Source organism: Pediculus humanus, genomic scaffold (genome assembly GCF_000006295.1).
Source record: "Pediculus humanus corporis 1103172107761 genomic scaffold, whole genome shotgun sequence".
Classification (NCBI taxonomy): domain Eukaryota; kingdom Metazoa; phylum Arthropoda; class Insecta; order Psocodea; family Pediculidae; genus Pediculus; species Pediculus humanus.
In genome coordinates, this window is record NW_002987359.1 from 471,494 (window position 1) to 485,535 (window position 14,042).

Consider the following 14,042-nt stretch of genomic DNA (forward strand, 5'->3'; position numbering starts at 1 on the left):
TTTATTTAGTTTCAATGATTCAAAGTATTATGGAATTAAAAAAATTAATAGCAATGGATTATAACACACCTTTAGGAGTAATTTTAGTACCTACTAGAGAACTTGCAATTCAAGTGGGGGTAATAATTATTTTCAATTTTACTTAAAATTTTATAATGTGTATTTTTGAATAAAATATTAATTATAATTTTGTTTTCAGATGGTAGCGCATAAAATGTCAGCAGATTTAGGAATTGAATGTTTAACATTAGTAGGAGGGAAAACAAAGCAAATGTTGCTTAATCCAATAAAAAGGACTGTTGATATTTTAATTAGCACTCCTGGAGTACTTAGTAAAATGATAACAACTAAAATATATTCATTACATTTATGTAAGCATTTTGTATTAGATGAAACTGATACTTTATTCGATGATAGTTTTTTACCTAAAATTAAGTACATCATCAATAAATCTAAGGTGAGATTTTTTTTTTTTTTTTAATACAAAAGATACACATTTACTAATTTATGTTTACCTAATATTAATAAGTGAACTTAATTTAATTTTTAAATGTTTCCTGCTAATAATAAACATTTCATATTTATTAAATTATTTTTTTTTTTTTTTAGATCATGTTTAAAACAGATGATGAATCAATTTTAACAAGTGATAAATGCCAGCTTTATTTAACCAGTGCCACAATGCCAAGAAATTTAAATGACACATTGGCTAATATAATTACAGTAGGTATAATTAAACCATTTCATAACTTTTTATTTAATTTCTCATAAAATTTATTTATTAGGTTGTAATAAAATATATTTTTTTATTATTAAGTTCAAAAACGAGCAAAAATAATTCATGTTTTCTTGTTTTTAAGTGAAAACTTTAAAAATCCCTTTTTCCGAGAACATAATGGATATTTAATATTAAAAAAGATTTAAAGATGTTTTTTTTCATTTATTATTTACAGCCTGAAGAAATAATAAAGATATCAACAAATTATTTGCATAAAATCCAATCTCACATACCACAAGAGTTTAAAAGAGTTGGTAAAGGAAATAAACCTGAGGCATTATTAAAAATAATAAAAAAAAATGCAAAACTTAATATTCCTACAATGATATTTTGGTAAAGTTTTTTTCTTTTTGTACATTTCCTTCATTCATTGTTTTCATTTTTTTTTTTTTTTTTTTTTTTTTTTTTTTTTAAAGTAATAAAACATCAACGGTTAAATGGGTGAATATATTTTTAAATGAAAATAATATTCAATCAAGAGAAATTCATGCTGACATGAACCATGAAAAACGATTACAACTATATCAAGATTTCAAAGAAGGGCTTTATAATATTATTTGCTGTACTGATATTGCATCTAGAGGCCTTGATTGCACACATGTAAAATTTTTACTTCATTAAAATTTTTTTTGTGATTTTTAATATTGATAATTTAAAATAATATCCTAATTTTCAGGTGAAACATGTTATAAACTACGATTTTCCAAAATTTATAGCAGATTACATACACAGATGCGGAAGGACTGGCAGAATAGGACATGATCAAGGTTGTTGTATAACAAATTTCATATCACTAGCTTCAGAAATTCCTTTACTTCAAGATATAGAAAAATCTGTCAGAACTTCTGTTCCTTTTCATAATGTTAATAACAACATAACCAGAATTTTAAAATACAAAGGAACTAATTAACTAAGGCTTGGAAATTAAAAATTTTTTTTTTCAATTAGTTATTCCATATTGAAATGTAATAAAAAAATTTGATTTGTAAAAATAACAGTTAATAAAATAATAATAATTAAAAATATTTTAAAAAATAACTTTTTTAGTTACCTTAAAACCTAAAATTTTTAACAGCTGATAAAATGTAGAATATATATATTTAACTGTGATAATTATTGCGACAGTTTATAGAAAATTTTTTATGTAATTAAATATGACATTAACAGAATCAAGTTCATCATTGTCTTGCCCATTATTAGTTAATTTCCAATCCCACAACTGATAATCATCCAAATCACATTCAGAAGCAACATCATCAATACCTGGTGTAAAATCCCACCCCCTTGATTTACGAACTTGTTCATCAGCTTCGATTCTTATTGTTTTAACATTCATAAAATTATCTTTAAACCAACTGATATCAGTTTTTCTCCTAATATCACTAATAATCCAAATGGGTTTAGAATAAGCATTAAACATTTCAATGGCAGATTTACAAAAAACTCCAGCATCTTTTTCTCTCATTTTATCACTCCAAATTATCATGTCTTTACGATATTTTTCTTTGTACTCCCCAGACCCTAATAATTCATCAAAATTTAAATTTGAACTTTTTGCAAAATAATCCTTTATAGGGGCTGATATTTTTATTATAACTACCTTTTCCTCCCCGCAAATTTCAAGCAATTTATTTGTAACGTAATCTTTACCAGATTTTCGTTTTCCGCTAAAAAGTAACACGCATACCGGATTATGTTCATTCTCCATTTAAAAAAAATTAAAATTATACGTTTTTTAAAAAAATAAAATAAAAATTGCACTTAACTTGACATGCGATAACATAAATACGTGATAAACTTGCTCACTTAAAAAAAAATTATAATAAGCATTAAAACTAACAAACACTGATTCACTTATATTCGATTAATTTATATTTAATTGGCCCCTTGGGTAAAAATTAATAAACTAAAAAATTAAAAAACTGACCTACTAACTAAAACTACTAAACAATCATTTAAACTTTATCAAAATACACTACGGCAAATAAATGTCGTGGAAGCAGAATTTCACAGTTTTCCATCAGTTAAAAAAAAAAAAAAACCGACCGATTTGTGGGAATCGTGAATTTTAAATCAATTTTGTGCTTAAATAATAAAAAATTGTTTTGTTTTGCATAAAATTATTTATAAATACTAAATTTTAAATAAAAATTTATTAAATATTTAACATAGAATTTTAAGAACAGTTAAATTACTTCTAATAATGTTTTTGTTTTTATTTTACTGGAAATGTACCTAACACATTGTGTAACAGGTGGGAAATATTACTTTTTGTAAGTAAAAATCAATTGTTTTAATTTGATTTTGTAATGTATGTAAAATTTTTGCCAATAAGTAAATAAATAAAACGAAATTACGAATTAAATACAAATAAAATTTAATTAAACATTTATCTGTTGCAAGATATTTTTTTAAATTCAAATAAAACGACGATTTTCACAATTCATAAATATATTCTACAAATTATAAAAATATAAAAAATTATTTAAAAAATTCATTCATAATAATAATAATAATAATAAATATTTATTTGCCCTCCTTGCAAATAGTTTTATATTAAAAGTATATTGACTTGAATCTTTTTCTTTTTTTAACTTACATTGCATTAAAATAATAATTAAAAGTGTAATTAAATAATAAAAATAAAATAAAATCGGTTTAAAGTAAAAAAAAAGTCTTTAGAAATTTTTCAGTCAAAGTAAAATTGTCTGCAATGAAATAAAAGTTCTTTAACAATCATTCTTTTTCGTTTTAGTTAATTAAAAACAATTATCAATAGGTTTTGAAATTAGTTAAGTATAAATAAAATTATAAATCACTATTTAACAAATTTTACATCTGTAGTAATGATTAAAACTAAAAATAATTTTTGTAGTATCCTTAATTTTTTCTTTTTTTAAAAAACATTTAGAAATATTATCCATTTAAAAATAATATTAATTATGAGTTTTCGTTTTTAATTTTTTTAAAATTATTAATTTAACCTGAACTAGAATATTATTTAAATATAATAATTTAAAAATTAGTACTTTTCATAGATAAACAAATGAATGATATTACAGTTTCACATTTATTTAAAATAAAAAAAATTCAAACAATCTAATTTTTTCCGAGCAAAACTAAATAAATAATTTCTGCTAACTAGTGAATGAATTGAAAAAGTATGTGAACAATCTAATTTATATCCAAGTTAAAGTTTTCTTTATTTTAAAATACATTAAAATTAATGATAAGTTTTACATTGATACTGGTGTGTATATTTTTCTGATTATTTTCTTGGTCGTTTAATAAAAAAAAAAAAAAAAACTTTTTGGCAATTTTTTGTGTAAAATATTAAAACATATTTCATATAATATAAGTAACATGAGCGATTTTTAAATAAATATTTTTAAAAAAAATTTTTTTTTTTTTTTTGATAATTAAATAATTTCACATCTAACCAATTAAATCTCTTCAGCTACCTTCAGCATCTAAAGGAGCGTCAAGAGTAGTGTGAAGAGTCACAGAAACTCCTCTGTTTAAACTAATAGCCGGATAAAATACTCCATATAGGTCTTGAAAAGCAACTGGACCCTTTTTAGATAGAATTCAAAAAATAGTTTTATTATAAGAATTTATTTTAAACATGAATTTAATTTAATATCTATTACAACTTACCTGTAGCTCTTCATTAACGTAAAAACTTAATTGGTGTCTTTCTAAATCCAAAAGAACTCCAACAGTTGAACCGGGTTGAATTCCACCTTCACATCTGTTTACATGAATTCCACAATGCATGAACCAAGATCTTTTTCTATCAATATACATACTCCAACCTTTGTCATCTTTACCTATAATAAGGATAAACAAATATATATTTCAATTAAAAATTTCAATAGAATTAATCATTGGATTATTATTGGAGAGTTTAATCTGTATTTCAGCCTCAACCACTTACAGAAAATTTAGAAAAAATATTTACCCAACATTTGATTTTTAATAACATCTAATCTGGCGATACCAAAACTTGGATCAGTGTCTGTATCATATTTATTTATAACGAATTCCCAATAATGAACTCCTCTGGAAAATCCCACACTTCCCAACGCTACCCTATGTTCGTATCCTTCGCAAGTGACGGAACAATTATCTTCAGAAAATACTAATTCACTGGAACCAACGCAAGGATCAAACGAAAACCATGCAACTAAAAAAAAAAAAAAAATTTTTTTTTGATCAATTGTACATTTTATTTTAGTAAAAAGGAAATAAATTAAGTGAAAACCGTGAGAAAATTTTAAAATAAAATGTAATAAAAAGTCAAACCTTCAGCAGTTTGAAGACCAATGAGGTCACTATATTCTCCTTCACCGGTGCTGTTAAAGGCTTTCACTCTAGCATTATACATTGAACAAAAATGAAGACCGTCTACTGTGCATATGGTTTCCTTACCGCAGTAAACCTCCTGGATGAATAGTCACCAAATTTATTAATACATACAAATCATAAATACATAAAAGAATAAATTGCAAAAAAAAAAAACTGTTGAATTCATAAATTAATAATACATAAATTAAAAAGCGAAAAAACGGTTTTGATATTATTTATTAAATTTGTAATTAGAATTTCTATTCAAAAATTTATTTAACCTCCTACTTTTCTAAATAAAAACAAAAAATTTTTTTTTTATAACGTTTCGTTAAATTTAATAAAAATTTATTATTAAAATTTCTCACCCTGAATTCTCCACCGTTTCCATCATCTAATTCGAGAACGTAACCCTCAACATAAGAAGTAGGAGGTTGCTGCCATGCAATTGTAACGCTGTTGTTTTCTGCGCTGCATTCTTCAGGAATAATTAACGGTGCGCTAGGAGCTAAAATAAAATTTTTTTTAATATTACTTTCTTTTTTTTTTTTAGGGGGTGGGGAGGGAAGAGAGAAAAGGGGCCCCCCCCCCCCCCGTACTAATAAAAGGCATTTTTAGGAATTATTTATATTTTCGTTTAAAATGCTTATGCGAAAAAAAAGTAAAACTGAAGCTAATATTTAAATTATTTAAAAAAAAAAAAAAAGGCGATAAAAAAAATTTCAGCTTTTCTGTTGCGTCCGGCATTTTCTTTTAAAAACAATTCTAAAAAATTTTAAAATCATTACCTGCCGGAATTCTTTCTTCTCCATCCTTGGCAGCTTTAAAAAAAAATTTATTAATTATATTTCTTTTTTTTTTTTTTTAAAGTTACTTCGGAATAGATAAATATTTTATGTTAATTAAAAAAAAAAAACTGAAGAAAATTTAATGTAATTGATCGATATAACAATAATGTAGAATGTTATTCTTGTAATACGCGGTTCTTCAGTAGGATTTTTTTTTTTTTTTGTTTTTCCATGTAAAAATAATTTTATCACACTTACGTTTCATTTGTATGAAATTTAATTGCTGAATTGCACGTAAAACTGATTTATCATCAAGAGTGAGATCGAATTGGGGAGAAACTCTTGGTGTTGCCATTAAATCTTTGTGCCAAGCTAAATCAATGCTTGCAACTCTCGAAATAAGCATAGAATCAACCTATAATTAGAATAAAATATTCAACTAATGCATTTCGAATAATTTATTATTAATTTTAAAAAAAATCCAATGAAATTATTACCTGTAAAAATGCAGCCGAATCTGTCTCTTTAAGTGCTTCAATGCAAAATTGTAAAAGACCCGTTGTGTGCTGTAGTTTACTTGTGCAAACAGAAACCTGTTCTTTTAAAGCTCTTAATTTTGAATCTTTGTCCTGACGAACAAAATCTAAAAGTTGTTCTTTTCGATATAAAACAGCTTTAATGAGTTGTTCACATTGAAAAGAAACCGATTCTTCAAATTCCGTGCAATTTTCCTAAAAATCCGAATAATTTTTTTTTTTTTTTTTTGAAAATTACTAATAACGTTTTTGAATTATTTAAATTTTACATACATTAACTTTATCGGCGAGAGCTTTGAGCCTTTGAATAAATTCCGTAGTCGATTTTGCTTTTTCCGAAAGCTGTTGTAAATGTTGAGACAATTCGGTCTGGAAAACAAAAACAATCATTTTTCATTTAGAATTATTGTTCCAAAAAAAAAATTTTTTTGAAATATATTTATTTATTTTTAATTGTATATTTAATATATATAGCTGAAAATGATGAAAAATTAATTTTTTAAATATTAACGGAAACGCATTTAAAAAAAAAAAAAAAAAGGAAAAAAAAAAAACCAAAACGAAAATGCATTTTCTGTTGGGGGGTTTCCATGGTGATTCTCCTTTTTAAATCTGCACCTTCTAAATCCCACCCCTTATTTGTATTTTTCACATTTTTCCAAATGTGTGTTCCTTAAATTGTACGGAAACATTGCTAAGATTTTGTTTAAAAAAAAAAAAAAATTTTTTTAAACAAATTAATGTAAAATTAAATCGTATTATTATTATTATTATTTTCTAAAACGTATAAAATCTTTTAATAAATTTAATGACGTAAAATTTGTAATAAATGTAACACGTACAATGACCCAAAAATAAAAAAAAAAAAGGGCTTATAATTAAAAATTAAAAAAAAAAAAAACCACGCAATTAAATTATTTTCACCTTTAAATAATGTTTAGTACAAGGCAAAAAAAAATTTATTTATTTTTAACGAATATAATAAAAATTTTAAAAATTAAATTTAGTTTTTTAATATCAAATAATTTTTAAATTTTTTTTTTTATATTGAATTACTTTCAAACTCTTTTATGGAATGAATTATGTGAAAAACAAATTCCTATGGTTTAGAGTAGCAAAAAAAAAAAAAAAACTTAATTTTTATAAATTAAACTGGCAAAAGCACAAAATTTTAAAATTAGATCAAAAAATTTTTTTTTTTTTTATTTTATTTTAAAGTAAAATTTGTTGAGTAATTAATTTATATAAATAAAAAATTAATAAATGTATATTTTCTTTCACGTATGAAAAAAGTTCTCAAAAATATTTTCTTTTAAAAATTTCATAAAAATTAAATTAAAAATATTAATTTTCAATTTTTTTTTTTTACAAAAAGTTTGAATAAAGGAAATAATTAAAGGAAGAAATGATAAATTTTTTAATTATAATATCTTAACTAATTTTATATTTTCTCTTTCCTTTTTATAATTTTATAAGTATTTTCACACGTCAAAATTAAATAAATAAAAAGAAAATTGATAAATTTTCAAAAAATGTGAAAGGGGGGGGGAATTAAAATTGATTCTGGGTTTTCCTTTATTAGGGTAAATGTGAATTTTGAGCCGTAATTTGAATAAAGGTATGTATGTATTATTTAAGTACCTAAATTTTTCAATTGCATTCCTGATGTTATATTTGTAATCAAAAATAATGTAAGGTATAAAAACTTCACAATGTTGAAAACAAGTAAACAAGTAATTCAAAATAAATTTCAATTCATTCATTTTTTTTTTTTTTTTTTTGATATTTAATAGGAAAATTTTTTTTCTACTCACCTTCTGAGATTTACCTATGGCGTTGATTGCTTGAACATCGTGACTGTTGTGTCTCGAATTTAAACACAAAGGACAAACAGATATTTTACACGTTAGGCAGTACATTGATAATATTTCATCTTCATGTTCGTTACATTGCAAATCTTTTGATTTAGTTTTATTTCGGAGGGATGCGCGACCCTGTAAAGGTTCTAAAAGGATATGTTTAGCGAGAGGACCTCTCGAAGGATGACAATTTTCTCTGCACAAGTCACAATAAAGCACTTCACATTGTTCGCACATTACGGTAGCATCCAAAGCTGGTATTATTTCGCACAACTGACATTTAAGAATTAAATTCTTTTGTTCGGTGAATTTATCCACTATCGTTTGCATCGCTCTATATTTAGGTAAATTATGCGATCCATTTTCATCAAAGTAAACGATTTTTTGACATAAGGGACACGATAAAGACAATGCACTAGCGGAAACTGGGGGAAACAATATTCCATTAATGTTTGGCGTACCCACGTAGCTACTGGGCCTGCTGTTGCAAACGACACCACTATCCGTTTCACTTAACATAGATAATTTATCCACTTCTTGATAATCTGTACTGCTGGGTTCACTTCCAGCACCCGAAGCAGAAGATTCATCTCGATCCCGATCGATAATCTCTCTAGTAGAACCGTTTGAAGCTGTTCCATTTTGAGAAACAGGTATTTGCAATTGAAATGCGCAGTTTAAACACAGAGAATGAAAACAAGGTAGCAGTACTGGATTATTGTAAAACTGCTTGCAAACCGGACACTTTAATTCTTCTTCCATTACAGATTTCAATAATCACACAAAAATTTTAAAATTTCTATTTATATATCCATTTGATAATGTTTTGTTTTCTTCTTGTTTTTTTTTTTTTTTAATATTTAAAATATTAGTCTTTTGTTTTTGTTTTTAGTTAATAATTTTCTAAAATAACACTATGAAGATTAAAAAAAAAAGAAAATAAACACTTTTTTTAATTGTTATAAGACCAAAAAAAATTAATTAACTTTTATTTATTTTTTTTGGTTAGAGAGCATCATTGACTGAAATGTAAAAAATTAATTTCAGGTAAAACAATCCCTTTCCACAATTTTACAATTTTTTTTTTTTTTTTTTTTTCAAAAACTATCATTCATGAGTTAAAAATATAATAATTTATAAAAAATAAAAAAAGGTTCCTAAATAAGTAAGTGATGATTGTTAATAAATCCCAAATTTTAATACAATATTTTAAATAAGAAAACAACAAACGGAATTTTACTGTAAATCTATTATTATTATTATTATTATTATTATTATTATTTATAATTTTATTACCTATGGATTTTATTGTTTATTAAACTATGAAAAAAAAAAAAATTTTAATTATAAATGACACGAACAACGGAAATCTAAAAATCTTGATCCTTATTATTAATATTTATTTTATACTACTAAATTTTTAAAAAAAATTTTTAATTAAAAAAAAGAAAAAAATTAATATAATTTTATTAAAACTTTTTTTTTTAATCATTTTTTTTTTCTACGAGTTTGGAAAAGTAAATAATTTATAAATAATTATAAATTGAAATAAAATTTAATAACCGTTTCAGTAAATATTGCTGCTAACTTTTTAGAAAAACTTTTATTATTATTATTATTATTATTATTCACCCGGAAAAAGTTGAACAGTTTTTTATTATTATATTTGTTTCGTAACTTATATTAATATATAAATATATAATATTATAATTTATAAATTTCTTTCTTTTTTTTTGAAAATAAAACAAGAGAATTTATAACTTTATTGAATTCAAAAAAAAAAAAGTCACAGCCCTCTTGAAAAAAAAAAAAAGGTAAAACATTAATATATATGGGGTTGAAATCATTACTACAAGTTTTAAACAAGATAAATAAGGAGATAAATATTAAAATAAAAAAAAACGAACAAAAAAGAAAAAAAAAGACGAATAATGAATAAAATTTTCATCAAATAACAATTTGTTATTTTAAAAAAAAAGAAAAAATTGTAATACAAAATAAGAAATTTACCTTTACTTTGTTTAAAATAAATCACAAATATCACCTGACAGTTTTTTTTTCTTTTTTTTTTTTTGTCTGTTAAAATTCTATTAGAAAATATTAAATTTTTAACTTAAAAAAAAAAAAAAACTTTTTAAATTAAACCTGTTAATTCAAAAAAAAGAAAGAAAGAAAGAAAAAGATTTTTTTTTTGTCGCATTTTATGCATTTATAGGTAATATCATATTTACCAAATTATTTTCATATAAGAATCACTTTTCATTCTATTATTTCAAATTACTAAGAAATTACGATTATTTAATATGTTTTTCATTAATAATAATTATTTATTTCACATTTTAAAACATAATAAACGATTTTAAATATAAATAAATGAATTTAACACAGTTTTTTTTTGTGTGTCAACTTATTCCTCCCGACACTTGATATTGAACGCTTCACTCAAACTAAAATTCAACTTTTAGCTAATGGATTATTTATTTTAGTTTCAAAATTGAACACTTGAAGCGCTCTCAACAATGGAATCAAAGATTATATTATTATTATTATTATTATTATTTTTAACAAAAGATTTTATGTATGATAAAATATTTATTTATGTCTTTTTATTGAATATTGTTTTTCTCGAAAAATGATAATGATGATGATGATGATATGTGGCCTAAATAAACTTATATGCAAACATAATTTTTTTTTTTTAAATTGAAAACTGGAAAGAGAATGATTATTAGTAAAATTCAATAATGTTATAGTAAATTTGAAAAATTTTTCAATTTTTTTTTTCTTTGATTAAAGTTAAAGACAACATTTTTTAATAAATTTTTATTAATAAAATATGTTATTTAATTTATAAAAAAATATAATCTTCAGTATTAACAACAATTTTTTTTTCTCTTTTAAAACAATTAAAATTGTATTTTTGGTTTTAATTAACAAGTGTTTTTTAAAGTTGTAATAAAAATCTTAATAAATATATATAAATATAATATTTAAGGCTAAATAATTCTTAATGGAATGTTAACAAAAAAACATTTTTTAGGATATTGTCAAAAAAATGTTCTCGTTTGATATTAAATAATATATAAATTTATGCTGATATTAAAAATTCATTATAAAATTTATCAGCAATATGCTTTCCAATAGCTAAACTAGATGTTGCACCAGGGGATGGTGCATTTCGACAATGTAAAATTCTTTGTCCCACTGTTGCTGCTCCTTTTTCAAAAACAAAATCGTCAACTAAGTTCCCGAAGGAATCCAATGCTTGTGCTCTAACGCCCGCTGGCCCTTTAGTCACATCTTCAACCCTTAAATCGGGTACAAATTTTTGAAGTTCTTTCACTTGTAAGGAAGTGAAAAAGGATTTAAACGTTTCACCCATTCCATAACTGAAATATTTTAGTGCAAGTTTTCGAAATCCAGAATGAGAAAATGTTTCCATCAACTCTGAAAAATTCCAATCTGACCAAGAATAACCTTCACGTTTAAATGCTAAAACAGCGTTTGGACCCAACCAAACGTTACCATCCATTCTGGGAGTGAAATGAACTCCCAAAAAGGGAAACCTGGGATCTGGAACCTAAATAAAAATTATCATGATTTTTATTTTATAAATAAATATAAATTTATTTAATCATATATAAATTACTTACAGGATAAATATTTCCATTGACTAAATGACATTTATGAGGTTTTAAAATTAAATATTCTCCTCTGAAAGGAATTATTCTCGGTTCTTTATTACAATTTGATAATTCTGATAATTTATCTGATTGTAATCCACCACATGTTAAAACATATTTGGTATAAATTTCCTGAAATTAATTGTCAAATTAAGTAAGTAATAAATTTTTAAATAAAAAATTTGTATGGAATCATCTATAGCTTTTTGAAAATTTTCAAATGTTTTTTTTAAAAATATGCTTATGAGATTTATTATACATACTTTATTTTTACTTTGAACAACGACTGGATAATCAGCACTTTTAGGATGGTTAACTGTAGATAATTGAAATCCGGTAACATTAAAATTTAAAAAAATTTCTCCTCCTTCATCTTTAAAATCTTTTCCATAATATTCAGTAACAAGACCCCAATCAACTATACCTGTATGAGGTGAATGAATTGCTTTTAACCCCTATAATTAAATTTTAAATGATAAAATGATAATAGTAATATATTACATTGTTTCATCATCAATAATAATTCCAGTTGAAAAAAAAAAAAATACCTTACAATGTGGTTCAATTTCTTTAATTTCATTTTCATTAATAAGTTTTATATCCCGTACATTGTTTTTTATTCCTCTGTCATATAAATCGTCTAGCCTCTGCAATTCTACATGGTTTGTAGCAACAATTAATTTCCCACATTTTTTATATGGAATATTATGCGAATCACAATAACTGAATTAAAATAAATGGATGTGAGAAATCATTTCTTATACAGGAATAATATAGAAAATTAAATTTACCTACCTACCTACCTACCTATATGTCAAATTTAAACCTTCCACACAAAGTTTGGCTTTTAATGAACCAGGTTTGTAATATATGCCAGCATGTATAACTCCTGAATTGTGACCACTTTGATGATAAGCAAGTTTTGATTCTTTTTCAACAATAGCCATTCGTAAGTTTTTATGACGTTGTTTAAGTTCTCTTGCTGTACTAACCCCAACAATACCACCACCCACAACGACAACGTCGAAAAAATCATTCCGACTTGAAAAAAATTTCTTTTTTTTAATTTCATAGCCTGAAGTTCAATTGAAATTTTTAAGTACCAAAAAAACAATTAAAATTTTTTTTTTTTTTTAATGATAATACTTGATACTTACTTTTGTGAATAATATTTATTTAAAAATAAATTATTATTTAAACCATTTTTAAGTTTTTTTGAAAATACTATATTTTTTGAACATAAAGAAGAATATTTATTTAACTTTGGCACAACAAAAATCGATGCCATTATTTTTTAACTCCCTAATTTAACGATAGAAAGCTCTGCTTTAATATTTAATTTATAAGATAAAAATTAAATTATTTTTATTTTAATGTAATATTTACTTAATCTTTGATTTAATTGTTTTAATTTAAATAAAAATTCACGATGATTATTCTTTTACAACGAAAACTAACACTAACGTTATTATACTCACATTTCAGTTAATCATTAAATATAATTATATATTTAAGAACTACGTTTAGGTCAAATAGTACGCAAGCAGTTATTATATAAAAAAAAAAATAAATAAACAAAATTCAACTCTAATCAATATTATAATATTAATTTGATTTTTTTTTTAAATTTAAATATAAAATTTTGTTAAACAAGACAAGGAACGAAAAATGAAACTTAAACAAACAAAATCTTGGAAAAAATTAACAAAACATAATATATATTCTGTTTTCTTTATATAAGCAATTACATAAAAATTGAAATTTGACTGATTATAAAAAAAAAAAAAAAAAAAATTTCTTTTAAAGCAACGATATACCAAACAAAATATAGTAATAATAAATTTAGTAATGATTTATAAAAAGGAAAAAAAAAAAAAACCGACGATTATTAGCCCTATTTCATTATTTAAAAATTTTATACAATTTCTTTATTTGCCTTTATCCAGCAAAATAATTTTTTAAAAGCCAATAAGAAAAAAATTATGTACAAGTAAACAACTATCATCTAAGGGGCAAAAGCTTCTAAAAATGACAACCAATCTCTGAAATAT

The 14,042-nt window shown here is 23.4% G+C and overlaps 4 protein-coding genes across 4 annotated transcripts in view; 1 reads left to right on the forward strand and 3 right to left on the reverse strand.

Moving 5' to 3' along the window:
• The window catches only part of Phum_PHUM349690 (DEAD box ATP-dependent RNA helicase, putative), a gene marked incomplete at both ends in the record, with an annotated part of 1,966 nt that extends 278 nt beyond the window's left edge, over nt 1-1,688 (forward strand). The window contains 6 exons of the mRNA XM_002427811.1: nt 10-119; nt 200-457; nt 610-723; nt 954-1,111; nt 1,195-1,378; nt 1,455-1,688. Of these exons, the coding sequence (XP_002427856.1) occupies nt 10-119; nt 200-457; nt 610-723; nt 954-1,111; nt 1,195-1,378; nt 1,455-1,688 (1,058 nt within the window). The remainder of the gene's footprint in view (nt 1-9; nt 120-199; nt 458-609; nt 724-953; nt 1,112-1,194; nt 1,379-1,454) is intronic.
• Nucleotides 1,689-1,904: 216 nt separating this feature from the next.
• Phum_PHUM349800 (Phosphomevalonate kinase, putative) lies at nt 1,905-2,486 on the reverse strand (the record flags this gene model as incomplete). Its single annotated transcript, XM_002427812.1, has 1 exon — nt 1,905-2,486. The coding sequence occupies one exon, from the start codon at nt 2,484-2,486 to the stop codon at nt 1,905-1,907; it is 582 nt and encodes a 193-aa protein (XP_002427857.1).
• Nucleotides 2,487-4,231: 1,745 nt separating this feature from the next.
• Nucleotides 4,232-9,070, reverse strand: Phum_PHUM349810 (tripartite motif-containing protein, putative; the record flags this gene model as incomplete). The annotated part of the gene is made up of 9 exons (XM_002427813.1): nt 4,232-4,351; nt 4,436-4,608; nt 4,740-4,964; nt 5,084-5,222; nt 5,494-5,633; nt 6,172-6,328; nt 6,411-6,644; nt 6,723-6,818; nt 8,264-9,070. The coding sequence occupies 9 exons, from the start codon at nt 9,068-9,070 to the stop codon at nt 4,232-4,234; spliced, it is 2,091 nt and encodes a 696-aa protein (XP_002427858.1).
• A 2,326-nt stretch (nt 9,071-11,396) lies between these two features.
• Nucleotides 11,397-13,279, reverse strand: Phum_PHUM349820 (L-2-hydroxyglutarate dehydrogenase, putative; the record flags this gene model as incomplete). The annotated part of the gene is made up of 6 exons (XM_002427814.1): nt 11,397-11,888; nt 11,962-12,123; nt 12,255-12,446; nt 12,540-12,714; nt 12,799-13,032; nt 13,149-13,279. 6 exons carry the CDS (start codon nt 13,277-13,279, stop codon nt 11,397-11,399), a joined length of 1,386 nt encoding a protein of 461 aa, XP_002427859.1.
• Between the last annotated feature and the right edge of the window lie 763 nt (nt 13,280-14,042).